This window comes from Carlito syrichta, unplaced genomic scaffold (genome assembly GCF_000164805.1).
Source record: "Carlito syrichta isolate Samal-C Ts95f unplaced genomic scaffold, Tarsius_syrichta-2.0.1 Scaffold301993, whole genome shotgun sequence".
In the NCBI taxonomy this organism is placed as follows: domain Eukaryota; kingdom Metazoa; phylum Chordata; class Mammalia; order Primates; family Tarsiidae; genus Carlito; species Carlito syrichta.
Window position 1 is genome coordinate 1,037,555 of NW_007246089.1, and position 20,520 is coordinate 1,058,074.

At 35.5% G+C, this 20,520-nt stretch overlaps 1 protein-coding gene across 1 annotated transcript; it reads right to left on the reverse strand.

Moving 5' to 3' along the window:
- Positions 1-436: 436 nt before the first annotated feature.
- On the reverse strand, positions 437-20,186 carry AGR3 (anterior gradient 3, protein disulphide isomerase family member). Its single transcript, XM_008055867.1, has 8 exons — positions 20,141-20,186; positions 16,977-17,112; positions 12,498-12,561; positions 4,002-4,054; positions 3,054-3,130; positions 2,749-2,812; positions 1,900-1,983; positions 437-652 (listed from the first exon to the last, which is right to left on the reverse strand). The coding sequence occupies exons 2-8, from the start codon at positions 17,083-17,085 to the stop codon at positions 603-605; spliced, it is 501 nt and encodes a 166-aa protein (XP_008054058.1). The 5' UTR covers positions 17,086-17,112; positions 20,141-20,186; the 3' UTR covers positions 437-602.
- Positions 20,187-20,520: the final 334 nt, after the last annotated feature.

Genomic DNA, 20,520 nt, shown 5'->3' on the forward strand with positions numbered 1-20,520 from the left:
AAGCTACAATAATCAAAATAGCCTGGTATTGGCACAAGAACAGGCATATAGACCAATGGAATAGAATTGAGATTCCAGAAGAATTTGAGTTTTAAATATCTATCTTAATTTAAAGGAGGAAAAGAATTAAGTGGTTAACTGAAATATGGTGCTAAAAGGTCAAAGAAGAAGTAGACAGAGACGCATCTATTTGCTTTGGTAACACAGAAACCATTCATGACCTACACTAGCAGGTTTGATATAGTGGAGGGGGCAGAATTAAAATTAGATTCGTTAGTAGAGTGAATGACAGGTGAGAAAAGAAAAACAATCAGTACAGACACCTCTTCTTTGGGTCCTCCTGTCTCCACCACAACTCTTGGCTCATGACAAGCTTTCTTGACGACTGATATACACAGAAATCAAATGATATTGTCATTCTCAGTTTTTGACATTTATTAAAATATCATTTTATCTTTGTAAGAACGTTGCAAACACATTAAAAATCTAAATAGTAATGTTACAAAGTCCAAATACTTGCACATTTAGTATCTGTAGATAAGCCAGTGGTTTTCTTCATGACACTTGACCTCTATGAAGTGAAGGCATTATTCTGTCATCTCTTACAACTCTGATTGAATAAGTCTTAATGCTTTCTTCATGTTTTCTATCACTGAAATAAGAGTAAATATATTATGCTATTAATAAATGAACGTGCCTAACATTATCATCAGTCCTAGAATCTGAAATTGGGGCATTTAAATTAATAGCTTTGAAAGCAAGAGAAATCATCTGTGACATTAAAGAATATTATGCTAAAGAAACACATGTAAATTTAGGGATTGTACCATTGAGAGTTGGTTAATTCTCATTATGTTAAACAATTTTGTCAGAAGTGTCTTGAGGAAGTATCTATTTTTTGAACTGATAACTGTGTATCAGTATTCCTAGATATTAACACAATAACAATTGATACAATTAATACAATAACATAGTTGTCTTATTAAATATAGTTGATAGTGAATGTTGTAAAGAATAGATTAGATTAAAAAAAAAAAAAGAATAGATTAGAACCCTAAGTATGACTGTACTTCCTTGCTTATAGGCATTAAAAGAAGATGATAATAAAATGTTTTTAAAAATCACACATGGGCTGGGCTCGGTGGCTCAGCCTGTAATCCCAGCACTTTGGGAGGCCGAGATGAGTGGATTGCCCGAGCCCATGGGTTCGAGACCCGCCTGGGCAGGCGAGACCTCATCTCTACAATAAAATCAAAAAATTAGCCGGGCGTGGTAGCGCGCGCCTGTAGTTCCAGCTATTTGGAAAGCTGAGGCGGAAGGATTGCCGGAGTCCAGCAGGTCGAGGCTGCGGTGGCCGGGAGCGGCCATTGCACTCCAGTCTGGGTGACAGAGTGAGACTCCAACTCAAAAAAAAAATCAGACATGATCTTCGATGCCAGGAGAATGACTTGTCTCCCTTATGCATGTGCCCTTTTAGTGTATTCTTTTCAGGGATCTCTCAATCTAGTCATACTAAGAACCCTTGGATAAACCTGTTAAAACAGATTCTGAGTTGCACCAAAATTCCTGATGTGGAAAAGACCTAGGAGTTTGCATTTTTAAATACTATCACCAACCTCATTGCTTCTGGTTTCTAGATAGCATTGCTTGTGCAATATATATGTGATATATGCATATTAAATGTTATATCTATAATATATGGCATCACCAGCTTTTTAACAAGCAGATATGGGTCAGCTATGACCGCTGTTATTTTGTTTTGTTATTGTTTTTTATTCTTTCTTCTGCTTTGTTAATTTTGCTGTCCATGATTATCAGTTTGTTATTTATTTCATTCACTGTATTCTTTATTGCTGTTATCTCAGTAACCGTTGTTTAAGATAACTTAAGAACACTCACATACTGGTAAATCCTGAGGCTCATATGTGTATAATCTATTCGAGTACCTTCCAGTGATATCAGCTCTGACTGTTAAAGAAGGATCTGCCAAGGGAAAAACAAACAAACAAAAAATACATCACTAAAGTATTATTTAGCATGTTCTTAAATCATTTTAGCCTCTTACTCTAAAATAAATGTCAAGCAAAATTAATTTTTATGTATGTGAGTCCATGATGAATTAATCTGAATTCTTCTTTTAGTGGGGACCTATGGATTTCTTTTTTTAAAATTTTTATTTTAAAGATGTGGAGTACAATTCAGGATAAGGTATACAACTGGTCATCATACAGGTAAAGTTTGGGCCTCTCTTTGGTCCCCACATTGCCTGGTTTGAGATCAGGTACACTTATTGATGTTGTGTCCCCTCCCCAACCCCACCGTATCTCACTACTGCCAATCCCTTTCTCATAGTATTATGGTAATTGTTCAGGGTCTGCTTTTGAGTGAGAACATGTGGTACTCTGTTCTTTGTTTCTGTGATAGATCACTGAGTGTGACAGACTCTAACTCCATCCAAGTTGCTGGGAAGGGACCTATGGATTTCTGTCAATCCAGTTGGGGGCACTGTACTGAAAGTACATTGGGATATTAATTTAATCACATAAGTTACTTTTAAAAAATATGCAAAATTCACAAATAATAGTGAATTTTGATGGTAGAACTAACAAGAGCTGATATGGACTGAGTTAGAAATGACTGCTCTTTAAAAAGAATAGTACTTGAACTGGCATATTAAGACAAATACAAGCAAAAATGCTGAATTCTGTTAATTTTTGTATATCTGATGAATTAAGATCATGCACATACCCACAAACATGATCCTAGGCACATACTGCCCATCAGGTGATAAATTTTTGTCAGTGGTCTCATGCTATCAGAGAAGAAAAACATGGACGTTATTAGATTATTGAATTGGATTTTTTTCATAGTTAATTTTAAAATTATTTTATGTGAACTAGATTGTCAGTAAATTGTCTATCTTGGACCTTTACAATTCTATATAATTTTCTATATCAAGCACCACTTTGCTCCTTGTTTTTTAAAGATTGAAGGAAGAAGAAAAGGACTCAAATTTTTCATGAAGTTAAGAAAACATTTTAGAGTTCATGTACCATGAGATTCAGCATGATGAAATTATTCTGAGCCATTTCTTGTATTTCATCATTTTGGACAAATGCTTTTTTTAGTGCTGTGGGGGGAAACACAATATCAGTTAGCTTTAAGAATCAAGATGTCTTCACTGTAACATGGCAAAATGAAGCTCGTGTTTTGCATCTATAGCTTGGGTGTAAACAGTTCATTGCTTATTGCCACTGTGTCTTTCACTGGGAAGAAGTGGGGAACAGTTCTTCCATGGAGATATCAGAGATAGTCACGTAATGAGGACATTGGTTTTATAATATCATGTAACTCATCAACTCATCGGCTAAATAAAACAACTTATTCTTTCAGTGTTTGCCCATCTTCTCCATTCCACCGCCCCCCTTTTCTTTTGTAGGAAGAAGAAGAATATTACATTCTGAAGGGCATATTCATATAATAGAATTAAATTCAGTAGGTCACTAACAACCATTTAGTTTTTAAGCACTTTTAAAGTAAAATGTGGGTAAGTTTTTAAGTAAAATGTGGGTACTCTGGAAGTTTTGTGTGTGTGTGTGTGTGGGGGGGTTGCTGTTGTCGCCTTTGAGTCGGGTTCTCACTTTGTCATCCAGGCTGGAGTGCAGTGGCATTCCTTGTGGGCTCATGTGATCCGTCCACCTCAGTTTCCCAAGTAGCTGGGACTATAGCCATATACCATCATGTCCGGCTACTTTTAAAAATTTTTCATTTTTTGTTGAGATAAGGTCTCATTATTTTTCCCAGGCTGGTCTTGAACTCCTGGGTTCAAGTAATCCTTCTGCCTTGGCCTCCCAAATTACAGGGATTACAGTTGTGAGCCACACACCCAGCCCTGTTTGTTTTTAAATGGGATTTGCTGAGTGCCTTCTTAACTATTCTTACCCGGTTACTTTTTCTATTTCATATTTGAAATATAATAAGATCTCAGGAGCTAAAATTACCTTGGCAGTATTGACAGTCCTCCAAATGGTGAATAACCATCAATGGCTTCTTACTAAACAAAGCAAGTGTGGAATTAGTCAAGTGATTAACTCTGAGTCAAAACTCACAGTGGAATTAGGTTTAAAGTTTTAATAGCTTTAACAAGACTTAAAGTAAAAATCTCAGATTTACAAATCATAGCACTGAAGTCGATAACAGAGTTATTCAACATGCAGCCCCAGAACTGACAGCATTAGCATGACCCGGTAGCTTATTAGAAATGGAATTCAAAGTTTCCATCCTGAACCCACTCAATCAGAATCTCTGGGATGGGGTTCAGAAATCTAGCTTCACAAGCTTCTCAGATGATTCTCATGTACACCTTAGTGCAATTAGATCAATACAATTTCTGTCTTCAGAGATGAAGGAATATTATTATCAACATTAAATTAATTTCCAGTGAACACTTGGCATCAGATTTCAGGAGAGCCAAAGGTTTTCATTTAGTTTTAATAAAGGGTTTTATAAAAAACTATTAATGTTTGACTATGTTCCTATCATCTCATTCTTGTGCATTGCAGAATTACCAACAACCTATGTGAGAGTCCCTTATTAATGCATTGTTCAGGGTCATTTTGATTTTCTCTCTTTAAGAGAAAAATTAGAATCTTAAGTATAGTGAAGAATAAAAGTATTATCATTTGGATATATAGACTGATTTGTAAAATGTTGCTTAATTCCTGAGTGGATTGTGAATATCAAAGCAGATAGACCCTTTGTATACTTATTCAGTATAGCGCCTTTTCAAAAGCAATGAGCAGAAATAATCATATTAAATATCTGTTAATTTAGAACTCTATCTGTACCAAATAAGTGTTAATACAGACCTGGAATTGTTAATGATTTTATTTAATACTCAAGCTTGGAATATGAGAAGATTTGGGGTAAGAATAATTTCTACAACTTACCTTTTAAGATTTAAGCTGCAGTTAAAAGCTAGCATCTTCCAACAACTTCCAATTTATGAAAAAGCAGACTAGTGATTCAATGAATGAAATGTCATTTCCATTTTTTATTAGTAGGAAACCAAGCCTAAGAATACTTATTGATGTTTTTTAGAGAGGGCCCAGAACTCACATCTTCTAAGCATCAACCCCATATTTTTTCTGTCAGATAACTCTCCCTCTGGTGGATCTTAAGTAGTAGGTACAGGCATCCTGAGACAAACACTGAGTTAGGCTTGTGAATCATTTTGATTTCCTAAACTGCTACTTTTTCTACCCAGCACCTACATAACAGCTGGAAACAAGGACAGCCATGTAGAGGGAAAGAGATTTTAGGAACTCTTGGAAAACTAACAGCACTATCAGATTTCCAGGTCTTCAGAGTCCAAGAAAAATTTTATCAAGAACATGGAAGGCCCACTCTTAACAGTTCAGCTATGAATGAGCTGTTCATACACTCAAATCAAGACACTGCTTCATTTCAGAACACAGGAGTAATTTTTATAGAAATTGAAGGAGGGACAGTCTAGAACAGGGCCCCAGAAGTATTTTCAGTCAGGGCAGACAGTAAATATTTGAAGTTTTGCCAGCTGTCTCGTCTCCTGTGCAAATACTCACCTCTGTTATTCTCATGCAGAAGCAGATATAGGGACTATGTAAGAAAGTAAGGGTGGTTGTGTTGCAGTAAGACTTTATGGCCACTGAAATGTGAATTTCACGTAATTTTCACATGTCACAAAATACAATTCTTTGGTTTTTTGCAAGAATTAAAAAATGGAAAAATAATTCATAGCTTGCACACTGTGTAAAAATGGGTGGTCCCCTGTCTAAAACCCCATGAACTAAACAGTTCTGACTGTGAGAAACGTGAACTGAGAGGAAGAATAGTTCTTGGTAGCTGTGCTTTTGAGTTTCTCTAAAATCGGGGTCTGTAAAAACCTGATTGCTTAGTTTCATTTGGTGAATTAGCTTTTCAAATTCTGTAACTTTTTTTTTTTTTAATTAGGTACCCATTCAGCTGGTTTAAAATTCAAAAATTAAAAAAATAAAGATTATTCTTTTTTAATATTTATATATTTTATTGTAAAGATGTGGGTGCATCAGGATTAAGTACACAAATGGACATCGTACAGGTAAAGTTTGGGCCTCCCTTTGGTCCTCGCTTTGCCTGGTTTGAGATCAGGTACCCTTATTGATGTTGTGTCCACACATCCTCCCCCAAAATTATTCTTTCCATTGCCACCTTCTGAAAGTAAGCAGTACAACTATCTCTTACGTCTCCTTCTGTGTGTTTCAGGTCATGTACCTGAATATGTGTATTTATACAAATATGTATATGTATTATATGTGTATATGTCTATGTATATATTCCTTTCTTTTTTAAAAATGCAAATACTCCACCTAACTCCAGTCAGGCTGGCCATCATCAATAACTCAAAACACAACAGATGCTGAGAGGATGTGGGGAAAAGGGAACACCTCTACACTATTGGTGGAAGTGTAAACTAGTACAGCCTCTGTGGAAAACAGTTTGGCAATTCCTAAAAAATCTAAAAATTGACCTTCCATACAACCCAACCCCGCAATGTCCCCACTGACAATATACCCGGAGGAACTCAGATCGCTCTATGAAAAACATACCTGCACATACATATTTATTGCAGCATTGTTCACACTAGCAACAACATGGAACCAACTGTGCTGCCCATCGAAAGAGGACTGGATTTTTTTAAAAAAACGTGGTACATATACATGATAGAATATTACACAGCCACAAAGAAGGACAAAATTATGAACTTTGTAGCAACTTGGATGGACTTAAAGTCTATAATACTGGGTGATATATCACAGAAACAAAGAATTGAGTATCACATGTTCTCACTCATAAGCAGACCTTGAACAATTGTCATAATACTATAAGAAAAGGATTGGCAGTAGTGGGAAACTGCTGGGAGGGCGGATTGACAGTAGAGGGAAACTGCCAGGGTAGGGAGGGGCACACCTCATCAGCCAGTGTACCTGCATAATGAACATTTGTATACCTAACACTGAATTGTACCCCACATTTTTAAAATAAAAAAATTATAAAATAAATAAACAAAATTAAAAAATGCAAATGTGTAGGTATTTGCGTTTGCTTTTTCATATAACATACATCTTAGCATTTCACTGTTCTGTATAATATTCCATTATATGGATATCTTTTATTTAATTATTTCCCTCTACCTCACAAAGATGAGCATTTAAATTATTTCTAATCTCTTGTGTTGAGATTGTTTCTAAACATTGACATTTGTACAAACATTTATTTGGCAGACAAGCTGTTCTTTATAAATGATTTTGCACATGGGTGGGCATATTTATGAATAAATTTTCAGAAGTAGAATTTCTGGGTTGATTAGTGTATACATGTATGATTTTGAAAAATGCCCTGCATAGACACTGCAACCGTTTGTATTCTCTCTGGTAATGTGAGAGATAACTGTTTCCTCTTACTAACAATTGTTATCCTTTTTAAATTTTTTAAATTAATAGGTAAAAAGAGGATATTAATGTGATTCTATTTTCATATAAAGAGTCAACCTTACTCCAATGTTTGTTTTTTTATTTTTCTATTCTGTGAATTATCATATCCTTTGTTCATTTTTTTCTATTGACTTGACCTTTTTCTTATGAAGCTATAGGAGCACTTTGGAGATAGTCACCCTTGTGATGTCTGCTGTAGTTCTCCATTTGTTTTGTTTTGTCTCTTTCCCTTGCTTATAGCAAGTTTTGGCTTATGCAGAAAATTATGTCATAAAAATAGTAGTCGTTTCTTTCAGGTTTTTTCTTTCTTTTTTTCTTTTTATGGCCATTTTTAAGCCTAACGTGCAAAAGTGAAGGGCAATATTTATTGAAGTTAATTAATTTATTTATATTGTATTTTAGTTTTATAAGAGACAAGGTCTTGCGGTGTTGTCCAGGCTGGTCTTAGACCTCCTGGGCTTGAGCTACCGATACTCCCATCTCAGCAACTGCAGGTACTCACTGCTGCACTCTGCTCTATGGGCTTTATTTTTGCATCCTAAGTACCACTCTTGCCTCACTCTAATCCCAGGTCTCTCATCCTCCAAGAATTAAAGAAATGAAATTTTGCAGTAGTATGTTTGTTTATTTATGTAGAGTCAAGGTCTCACTCTTGCCCAAGCTAGAGTGGAGTGGCACAGTCATGGCTCACTGCAGCCTCAACCTCCTGAGATCAGGCAATCCTCTTGTCTCTCATCTTCCCCAATAGTTGGGACGACAGGGTGCATCACCATGCCTGGCTAAGTTTTTAATTTTTTGTAGAGATGAAGTCTAGCTGTGTTACTCAAGCTGGTCTCAAACTCCTGGGATCAAGTGATCTTCCTGTCTCGACCTCCTATGTGCTGGGATTACAGCCATCTTTTTAATTTATTTCAGTATAAATGTGAATTATGAAACCACACTGATTTGTTTTTCTCAGATGGCTACTAACTTCTCTGTAACATTAATTATGATACAATCTATCACTTCTACCCCGATTTGAAATACCACTTCATATAAAAAAAATTCTTGTAGCATTCATATATTTATTTGACGTGTAGAAATTATATATATTTATGGTTATACAATATATTGTTTTAATATATGTGTGCTTTGTGATACGTCTATATAAAGCTATTTAACATATGTTCTTCCGCAAATACTTATTTTTCTATGATGAGAACATTTAAAATCTACTCTCAGCAATTTCAAGTATATAATATACTGTTTTAACTATCATCACCAGCCAGGCTCGGTGGCTCAGCCTGTAATCCCGTGCCTTTGGGGGGCTGAGGTGAGTGGATTGCCTGAGTCTGCGAGTTCAAGACCCGCCTGGGCAACTTGGCGAGACCTCATCTCTACAACAAATCAAAAATCAGCCGGGTGTGGTAGTGCACGCCTGTAGTTCCAGCTACTTGGAAGGCTGAGGCAGAAGGATCGCCGGAGCCCAGCAGGTCGAGACTGTGGTGGCCGGGAGTGGCCACTGCACTCCAGTCTGGGTGACAGAGTGAGACTCCAACTCAAAAAAAAAAAAAAAAAAATTAACTATCATCACCATCATGTACAATAGATCTCTTGAACTTATTTCTCATGTCTAGCTAAGATTTTGTTTTTCCAGTAAGCATAATTTTGGCTTTTTAAAATTAATTTTATTTATTTATTTATTTTTGCCAGAATGGCTATTTTTTTGTTAGGTTCAATTTAAATAAGTATTGTCAAATACAAATTTATTTAAAAAAATTTAAACATAGATGTTTTATTCTAGTAAATGTCTTTTCAACATTTATATAAATAAGATATACCTGTTTGGATTGTTTTCTTATAAATATTAAATTATTTTAATTAGTAGATTTCTTAATCTTGAATTATCCTGGCATTTTCAGACCAAATTCTGCTTTATCAGGGTGTATTCTTTAAATATTCTGTTGGCTGCTCTTTGCTAATATCTTGTTCACTTGTTACATTCATATTTGGAAATGAGATTACTTTGTAGACTTCTTTCTTTTGTTTTGAGACAGTCATTTATTCAATCTCATTTAAGTTGAGAATCTTTTTTCCTCTTTATACAATATTGTATTTGAATGTTTTTTAGATAGTTTATAAATTCTTGGGATGCTCTTAAAAATATAAGTTTCTCAGTTCCATCCTTCAAGATTTAGTAGGTGTCTATGGATAAAAAAATTGTGTTATGCATGATCACTGAGCCTAGGACAGTGTCTTACACATAGCAATTGACACTCAGTAAGTACTTGACTGATCAACTATACACATAGATTTTTTTTTTTAAATGCCTCAAATTGTTCTAATGATCAGACAAGTTTAATAATTGCTATTCTAAACCAGTTTTCTATTAAAGCTTATATAATGCCTAATGAGTGATACTATTTTGTGTATACAACTTTTATTTAAAAGCTTACTTGAATTATGAAAAAATTAAACACTAAAGGATTTACAGCTATTGGTTATTTTTTAAAAAAACTTATAAATAGCAACTATTAGTCCAAGCAGCATACACTAGCAGAGCAAATGCTTATAGTATCCTTTTAAACACGAACATCTCAGTTTTTTGTTTGTTTGTTTAGAAGGTATATAAATGATCTGTTAAAATTAACTGAGAGTATAGGATACACAACCAATATACAGAAGATCAGTATTGTTTCTATACATCAATAACAAACTAGCTGAAAAAAAGATTTAAAAGTCAATCTCATTTACAACAACAACAAAAAATACTTAGGAATTAATTTAACAAAAGAGGTGAAAGATTTCTACAATGAGCAGTACAAAACACTGATGAAAGAAATTGAAGAGGACACACACAAAAATGGAAGGACAGCCTATGCTCATGGATGAAAAGCATTAATATTGTTAAAATGACCATACTCACCAAAGCAACCTACAGATTTAATGCAATCTTTATCAAAATACCAATGATATTCTTCACAGAAATAGAGAAAACACTCCTAAAATTTGTATGAATCACAAAAGAATCTAAATAGCTAAAGTAATATTCAGCAAGAAGAACAAAGCTGGAGGCATCACATTATCCAACCTCAAAATATACTACAAAGCTATAGTCACTAAAACAGCATGGCATTGGGATGAAAACAGACATATGGACCAATAGAACAGAATAGAGAACTCAAAAATAAATCTGCCAACTTGATTTTCAACAATGGTACCAAGAACATACATTGGGCAAAGGACAGTTTCTTCAATAAATGATACTAGGGAAACTGAATATCTATATGCAGAAGAATGAAACTAGACCCCTATCTCTCATCATATATAAAAACCAACCAGAAATGAATTAGAGACTGAAACACAAGACCTGAAACAATACAACTACTAAAAGAAAATATAAGGGCATACTTCAGGACATTAGACAAAGATTTTTTGTCTAAAACTTCAAAAGCACAGGCAACAAAACCAAAAATAGACCAAGGGAACTAAAAAGTGTCCATGCAGCAAAGCAAACAATCAACAGAGTGAAGACACAATATGTGGAATGGGAGAAAATATTGGCAAACTATTCATCTAACAAGGGACTGATATCCAGATCATACAAGCATGTCAAATAACTTAATAAAAACCCCAAATAATAGTCTGATTTAAAAACGGGCAAAAGATCTGAACAGACATTTTTTTTAGAAAAAGACATGCAAATGGCCAGGCGCAGTGGCTCATCCCTATAATCCCAGCACTTTGGGAGGCCGAGGTGAGAGGATTGCCTGAGCCCACAGGTTTGAGACCAGCCTGGGCAACTTGGCGAGACCTCATCTCTAGAGCAAATCAAAAAATTAGCTGGGTGTGGTGGTACATGCCTGTAGTTCCAGCTACTTGGAAGGCTGAGGCAAAAGGATCGCCTGAACCCAGCAGGCCAAGGCTGCAGTGACCAAGAGCGTGCCCCTGCACTCCAACCTGGGCAACAGAGTGAGATTCCAACTCAAAAATAAATAAAATAAAATATAATATAAAGTAAAATAAATAAAAAGACATACAAATGAGGCTGGGCATGGTGGCTCACATTTATAATCATAGGACTTTGGGAGGCCAAGGTAGGAAGATTGTTTGAACCCAGGAGTTTGAGACCAGACTGGGCAACATAGCAAAACCTTGTCTCCACAAAAATTTAAAATATTAGCCAGGCATGCTGGCATGTGCCTATAGTCCCAGCTACTTGGAATGCTGAAGTGGAAGAATTGCCTGAGTCTGGGAGGTCAAGGCTGTCATGAGCCATGATTGTCATCATCATGCCACTGCACTTCAGCCTGGGTGACAGAGTGAGACTCAGACTCAAAAAAAAAATTAGCTGGGCATGGTGGTGCACACCTGTAGTCCCAGCTACTTGGAAGTATGAGGAGGAAGAATCGCCTGAGCCCAGGAGGTCGAGGCTCTGGTAGCCATGACCATGCCATTGCACTCCAACCTGAGCAACGGAATGAGTGAGACTCTGACTAAAAGAAAAAAAAAAAAAGAATAAAATCCTGTCATTTACCATAACATGCATTATCCTGGAGAATATTGTGTTAATACGTCAGACATAGAAAGATAAATACCAAATACCATATGTTCTTACTCATATTTGGGAACTAAAAACAGTTGAACTCGTAGAAGTAGAGAGTAGAATTATGGTAATTAGAGGCTGGCAAGGGTAGTGGGTCTAGAATAAGGTTGGTTCATGGATATAAAATTACAGCTAGATAAGAGGAATAAGTTCTGGTATTCCACTGTAGGGTTACTATAGTTAGCGATAATTTATTGTATATTTTTTAAAAAGCTAGAACAACAGATTTCAAGTATTCTCAATACAAAGAAATGGCAAATCTTCGAGGTGATGGGCATGCTAATTACCCTGACTTGATTATTATATATTGTATAGAAATATTACTCTATATCCCATAAATATATACAATTATTACACGTGAACTAAAAAGGAAAAGAAAACTTAACTGAGAGGCATGTTACCTTTTTTGAGCAAGAAAGAGACCTTCTTCATAAGTTTGCACCCAAGTGATGTCATCTCCCCATCCTGCAATAGAAGAGATAAATCAATGCATTAATCTAGGACTACAGAAGAGCCCTGAAATGGGAATCTGATAAGCAGATATCTACTGACAGATATTGAAACCAATATCTTCCTACAGATATTTAAGTAGATATCTACCTACAGATATCGAAACTGATATCTACCTACAGATATTGAAACCAATATCTACCTACAGATATTGAAACTGATCTTTGCCTGCAGATATTGAAACAGATATCTACCTGCAGATATTGAAACTGATATCTACCTACAGATATTGAAACCAATAACTACCTACAGATATTGAAATAGATATCTACCTACATATATTTAAACCAGTATCTACCTATAGATATTCAACAGCCAAGCTGTTGACTGATATATAGTATAGTATAGAGGATAACAATTTTTAAGTAGATATAAATAGGGGATATCCTTTTAGGTTGTGATACTGAGACTTTGTGACTGTATTTCAAACCTCAAACCCAAGACCTTAAACCTAGTAAGTGCTAATAATTGCTGTTATTATTAGCAGTGAGTAAAAGGATATCTCTGCAAAATGCAAAAGCTCTGGCTTTCAGAATGTTCAAAAAATAACAATTTTTGCATACTTTGTAAAACTATACACCACAGTGCCCTTGTTTATTGAGTGCCAAGAGTTGCTGACCTTTCCTAAGTCAATATACATGTGAAAAAAAGAGAACTCCAAATTTTGCTTTGAATTCTGACATGGAAAAATTTCTGGTGTGGGAATTTTATGGTTAACGAATACAGTGAGACATGTGTTTTAGTAACAACCAAAAGAGGGAAGGAGAGAAAAAACAGAAAGTCATGAGTAGAGAGAGAACTCAATGGCCTTAATGAGGTGGTATGAGTAGTTGGGAATGTGTGCTAGTGATTAAGGAATAAAATCATCAAGAAGAAGAATGCACAAACCTCTAGAAATACTACAGAGTATCTTTAGGAAATGTCTCAGTCTATGGATGAGAAAGACTAAATTAATGTGAACATTTGGAGGTTAGTTTGGACCCAAATTTTCTTGTATGTTTCAAATGTTGTCACACTGCAGTTTTTGACTTAGATGTCATAGGTAGTTATAGCCAGGAATTATGAAGTGGAATTATGAAGCAAAATAAACATGATTTAATGATTTTTGCTTGCTGTTTTTTTTTTTAGTGAGAACTTTATTGAAATATAATTCATATACCAATACAACTCGCCCATTGAAAGTATGTACTTTCTTAAATTATATTGAGTTGTGCAACAGTCATTACAGTCATTATAATTTTATAACTTTTTATCACCTCAAAAAGTAACCATATACTCTTTAGTTATTACCTCCTGCCCAATCCCCCTCCATGTTCCACAGCCCCCAAGATCTTCTTTCTGTCTGTATAGATTTACCTATTCTGGACATTTTATATAAATGGAATCATGCAATATGTATGCTTTTGTGACTATATTCTTTCAATTGACATAACATTTTTAAAGGTTTGTCCCTATAGTGGCATGTATTAGTATTTAAGTTCTTTTTATGGTCAAATATTACTCCATTGTATGTTATTCCACATTTTATTTATCTATTTATCAGTTGAAGGATATTTGGGTTGTTTCCATTTCTTGGCTTTTATAACTAATGCTGCTATGAACGTGTGTGTATGAATTTTTGCATGAGTATGTATTTTCCTTTCTCTTAGGTGTAAACCTAGGACTGGAATTGCTGATTCAAACGGTAACTCTATACTTAACTTTTTGAGGAAAAAAGTTAAGATTGTTTTCTGCCAGATTGTTTTCTAAAGTCACTGCATCATGTTACATTCTTACCAGTAACATTGTGGTTTTGTTTTTGCTTAATTTGAAATCTTAACATTGGAAGGCATCTTTTGTTAGCTTCATGCCACACCTCGGCAGGAACTCTTGTTCTCTGTAAGAGTCTCTGTCCAATTTTGCTTGAAAATGTGGAGTATCTTTACACCATATTTTACATTAAATAAAAGTTTTTCTAGAAACAGCCAGTGAGATTAGGCCTCTGCATAATTTTTCCTGTTTTTTTGCAAATATCATTCAGCTGGAGTTTTTGCTACGGGAAAACATATTCTCTGCTCCTGTTCAACTTAGTGCCACAAACAGCACCAGAAGATATGGTAAATGACTTTCCTTCCTAAGCAGTGTGAATGTAAAGGACAAGCGTTATAATCCCTATTCTCAAAAAAATTATTCATAGCCCTGTGGGGGAGCTATATTGCATTATAATTTTTAAAATATATATTCTAGCTTTTAATCACAGTAGGTCAAAGCTGGTAGAGTTTAGAGTCTCTTCAAGGCCTCTGTTCACTATTAAACTTTTAACTCTGTCTCTGGCAATGTTTTCTTATATTTTGAGATTTTACTCATTCATTTAACATGTAGTTATCGAATACCAACCATATGCCAGGCACTGGACTGGGTACTGGAAAGTATGTCTGATTCAACGGGAGTTAGGATTTTTTGGATCACTCTTGTGTGTGTGTGTGTGCATGCGTGTGTGCATGCGTGTGTGTGTGTGTGTTTTCTTCACCATCTATTACCATTTTCTATTTAATCTTCCCTTTTCTCTTTACTACCCTCTCTACTTACCTGTGTGGTGCTGTCCTCTGCCCTAAGGGACTCCACACACTACTCTGTATACTGTACCAAATTCCTCCCTCTCACTCCTCCCTTTAATCCTAATTTGTTCTATGCCTTCTTCTCTCAATTGTTTCCCACATAGAGACAGATGGTAAAAGGCTTAACCAAATATAAACCAACTCTTAATAATGGGGTTGTCAGCCAGGTGTGGTGACTCACACCTATAATCCCAGCAATTTGGGAGGTGGAGGTGAGAGGATCACCTGAGTCCAGGGGGTTGAGACCAGCCTGGGCAACTTGATGAGACCTTGTCTCTACAATAAGTCAAAAAAATTAGCCGGGCATAGTGGCGCATGCCTGTGGTTCCAGCTACTTGGAAGGATTCACCCGAGCCCAGCAGGCTGAGGCTACAGTGGCCATGAGCGTGTCACTGCACTCCAACTGGGGCAACAGAGCAAGACTTCAGCCAAAAGAAGAAAAACAGTGGGGGTTCTCAGCTTATACCAGTCATCTTCCCTATTAAAATAGTTCCTTATTAACTAAAAGAGCAGACCATTAGGTTGTTTAAAATATGGCATACATATTCGATATATCTTTCATAAAATTCACAAGAAGTTTTAAATAAACATTTAAAAGTAAACACCCAGAATATTGATGTCTGCGGTCTAGTAATAGTAATGCTGCTTAACACATACCCAGAGGTCTTTAAGGGCAATGATTAGTTTAGTCTTTGACACTCTAAGACTACTGGACTCGTTGCTTTATAACTATTATGCCTCCATAGAGAGCTAATTATATTTAGGAAAACATTTCTCCTGTTTTTCTTCTTTTAATTTATTTCTTTTCTAAAAATGTATTGACCTTCTAGATATATAGCTTGTATGATTGCTAATCAAATGAAGTAGAATTTATTGACTTAGGTAAACATTGATGGGTGCTAGGCTGGCACTCAATACATCTATTAAGAAATGAGAGTACTTGGAAAGGAAGTCAAATGTTTTGGAACTTGAAATTATACTAAATGAGTCTCCATTTGTTGACTCATTCACACCTCCACTCTAAATAGTGGTCAAGTGCTTTATGGTAATGCTGCTAATTTTGAATAAACAAGTGGAGACAAATGATTCTGTTCTTATTTCTGTGACTTGGAGATGTACAAACCAATTTTGAGAATTTTTTTCTTTATAAAATGTTTCTTCACAGATGAAGATATATTTTGTTCTTAGACCAAAGTAAAACACTGAGTACAAAAATACAAATGTTTTATAAACATGTTCTAGATTATGAATTCTAAATGACAGTTCCAATTATGATATCTAAAACCACTGTATCTATCTTTTAGAGTCAATATAACAAGGACTTGGTTAGCCAAAATTCTCAGGGGGTGGGATACAGTATAATTATCTGGGTAGCCTTGAATAAAATAATTCCAAATTATTTTCTTGCCTTGCTAAATAGAAGACTGGAAATTTGTGCAAATTTTGAGGAATCCTAAATTGCTTTTAGGATACCAATACAGCATAGTAACCAATCATTATTTTCTAGGACTCCGGTTACTGAAGTTACAGACAGGCAAACTAATTCTGTAAACAATGTGGCAAAGTATTGTTATTGTTTGGCACTGGTTGGAGTCACTGCCAAAAAACAACTGATCCCTTCTAATTAAAAAAAAATCTGTTTTGAAGTCATACACAACCCAAATCTTCCAGTTAATTGGTTTTGCTTTATAACTAGACTATGAGTGAAGGTACTCAATGTTTTCAAATCAACCCAAATGACCGAGTTTACAAAATAAAATGAGATTACGGCACCTCTTGAGAGTGTCTGAGGAGGTCTCTTTTCCTTTTTTATTGCGATGGCAAGGTTGGAGGAGACTGTGATAAGCAAGAGGCAGAGTTTCAAAGTCAAGTGTAGGATCATATCTTCTAGAGTATCTCTCAGGAGCAGCTAGATGACAGAAAATCATTCTCAGAATGGAGTGGGATACTTCAGGCTGTAATTAAAAGAGTTGAATTCAACCTGTGATGACAGATTGCTCCGTTCTTTGATTTGACACGGTAACACCACCCAGAAGTTTCATTCACGTTTTATTTTTAAAATATTTTAAAAATTCAATTCATTCAGTCAATGCCCAGTTGGTGAAAAGTCATGTTCTGAGCAACTTGGGCTTAGTGCAATGTCGTTGAAAGAGAATTGGATCACGGCGACACAAAGCTAGTTTGTGAACTGCAGGGCAGAGCTCACAGCACCACAATGGAACGCAAATAAAGATCATGCTTTTTAATGGCCTGTAAGTGCAATACAAAGGTGATTTTTAACTTACAGAAACATTCTTTGCCTTTGATTCTTCTGTATCTAGTAGGTTAAAACATTTTAACTCTATGCCAAGATAAGATTAGCAAGAGCAAATATTGCTTAAAAGAGAAATTCGAGGAAAAACAGAATATAAAGGATTCTTGTCTTTTGATCCCTCTACAGTCTCTTACCTTTCGCATCTTTCCAAAAGTTATTCAGACTTTTGTCCTTCAGTTTATAACACAGCTCTTATCACATTGTTAAAAATTAAATTTATATATAAGGAAGACTAGGCATGTGATTAAGTTTTCTCTTTGTTACCTAGAATTCAAATTGATTCTTTTTTGTTGTTGTTGTTTTTGAGTTGGAATCTCACTCCATTGTCCAGGCTGGAGGGCAGTGGCACACTCACGGCCACCCCAGCATTGATCTGCTGGGCTCCAGTGATCCTTCCACCTCAACCTTCCAGGTAGCCGTAACTACAGGCACTCGCCACCACGCCCAGCTAATTTCTTTTGATTTATTGTAGAGACGAGGTCTCACCAAGCTGCCAGGGCTGATCTTGAGCCCTCAGGCTCAGGCCTCCCAAATGCTGGGATTACAGCCTGAGTCACTGAGTCTGGCCCAAATTGATTCTTGATTCAATGTGCTCTCCTTTATGCTTTGCATACTAAAATATAAACAAAAGTCCAAAGTTGGACCTGATTTGGTCATAAGCCCCTTGATAAATATATTACATGGAATGTTTAATATTTGTGAGATGTTTCGTTATAGCACTTTTAGCATATAAAAGTCATTTGAAAATGGTTGGCACATACAGCTTTGAAATTTCACCTCAAAATATGAAATCCATGGGCAAATATCCTTCACATTCAATTAAACTTCCTTTAAGACATTTTTTCTATCGACCTAAGAAATTTCATAGTGAATTCCCCACCAAAACAGTGAAAATCCTTAGCCAAAATGACTAGTGAATGAATGTTTACTTCTTCTGTTCAAATGTGGAAGTTGCTGTATTTAACTGTACCAGGCATTGTGGAAAACTGAATAATTAATAAGGTATAATGTTTTGGCATTGGTAAACTATTGGACAGCTTTAACAATCATAATAGTGTAGTTATGTAAAGTAGCAACTGTTGTCATGGAAGAGAACAACCATTTGGTGGTGGATAAGTTTATAGATTCTAGGTTTCTCCAGACATCTCCGCATTCCCCTCATCCTAGTATTTTTTTTCCTTCCCAATAGTATGTCTCTTCTGCCCCCTCTCTGGATTGAAAATGTTTGCTATGCCAGGATAGCCTTACTGAAATTATTCTCCTCCCTAATCGGTAACAGAGCAATTTTTTACTTTCTTTGTGTTCAGGTATAAACACACACACACACACACACACACACACACACACACACACACACACACACACACACACAAACCCTGTTAAACAATAATCATGGTGTCTGATAAGGACCTCCATTTAAGTTTCCATAATTTATTAAACCATAAGACATTTCAGAACGTCATCTTGACCTTAAAGACTGAAACAAATAAAGGTTGGATCTTAGCAGAATGACAGCTGAATCTGGAGCACAGATCCCTACCTGGAGAGAGAAGGCTCAGGTGGGTTGAAGGTTACAGTTGAGAAACTGAAGCAACCATCTAGGACAAGGTCTTAACATGAACCCTGTGGGTTTCTCGAAGGTCTGTGGATAAGCTACTGAAGACTAAATTGCACCCTGAAGTTGTATATAAAATATTACATGCCTCTGTTAATTTTCTTTGGGAAGAAGTACAAAAATTGCTCTAAAATTCTTCCAGAGATCTTGGATGTTAAAAAAAAATTAAGAAAAATCTATCTGGAGGAAGCATTAGAAAGATTTTCTATGTTATAGACAGAAATAAGCAGGTGAAATCTTCATTAATTAAAGAAAAATATAACTATCATTTTTGTTATTTTAAAGATACCAACTTTAGAGTTGAGTGGGATCCTATTTTTTCCAATTTCAAGTATTTATGTATTATTGTCAAATATGTTCCATGAAAAAATTTGGTTTTCTATGTTAGAGTGATAAATTATAAAATAGATATAAAATATTCTATGACAAATCAATAAAATTTGTACATTATAGTTTTTTGGATAAACAATGCTTTCCTCGGTAAAACAAAGTGTGAATTACTGGGGGTCCTTTAGTACCAGTTGCAAGGTTAAACTACTTGGGGGAACACAGATGACTATGATATGGTTATATCCTTACAGCAGGCTAAGGTGCACTTGGGAGGCATTTAAATGTCTACAGTTAGGTTTTTTAACATTGGCCAGTTAGCATTTTTTGACAACTAGTATCTTACTTTTCAAAAGTAATTTAACATAAGTAATTGACATTATGTTAAAAGTTTCTATGTTTTAAAATGCAACAAAAATTCAAAGAATATAAGGAAGCACTATTGTTACTTGTAGAATAGTTTTTGAGTCATTTTTGATGCCAATTCATTCGAATATCATTAATACAGAGAATAAAACTATGAAACTAGCAAAAGAAATCCAGTTCTGCAAAAGAAAAAAAAATACAATTTCATTTCACCTCCCCTACCATTACTGCAAACTTTTAAGTAGCAAAGTTGATCATTTAAACACAGCAGGGCTTGATCACTGATTAAATAATCTGGAAAGTTTGCATGCTTACCTGACCTGATCAGCGCTCTTGTTGGAAGTGTATTCTGGATGTTTCTGGTTAGAAATGGGCGTGGATTTATAGACACACACACCTGACCTACAACCCCACCTGCATAGATACAAGGGCATAGTTACCTGCAAACTTCCTAAGAAAAGCAGGCTTGTCTGAAAAACTCTGTGCTTTTTTACCAGTTCTCATGCTCCCCACTAAAAGGCTCTAGTCTCTTCGTCTAAATTAAGATTGAGTATCCTCATAAAACGAGGCCAAATACCATCACTGTGCTTCTTTCTCTTTTACCTTTTATTTCCCAAGGTAATTTAATGTTTGGCTGGAGTTCAACACAAAAAAAAAAAAAGGAAGAAAGAAACCAGAATGAATGTACGAACTGT

Bases quoted from the DNA above. Each gene is read 5' to 3' on its own strand.
- AGR3 (XM_008055867.1), bottom strand. From the start codon at position 17,085: ATGATCCTACACTTGACTTTGAAACTCTGCCTCTTGCTTATCACAGTC. The intron at 4,055-12,497 runs GTAACATGCCTC...TGCTTTGTTTAG, and splicing joins CTCTTTCTTGCTCAAAAAAG to TAAGAAGCCATTGATGGTTA. The intron at 653-1,899 runs GTGAGTGTTCTT...CTCTTATTTCAG, and splicing joins GCCTCAGGATTTACCAGTAT to TGATAGAAAACATGAAGAAA.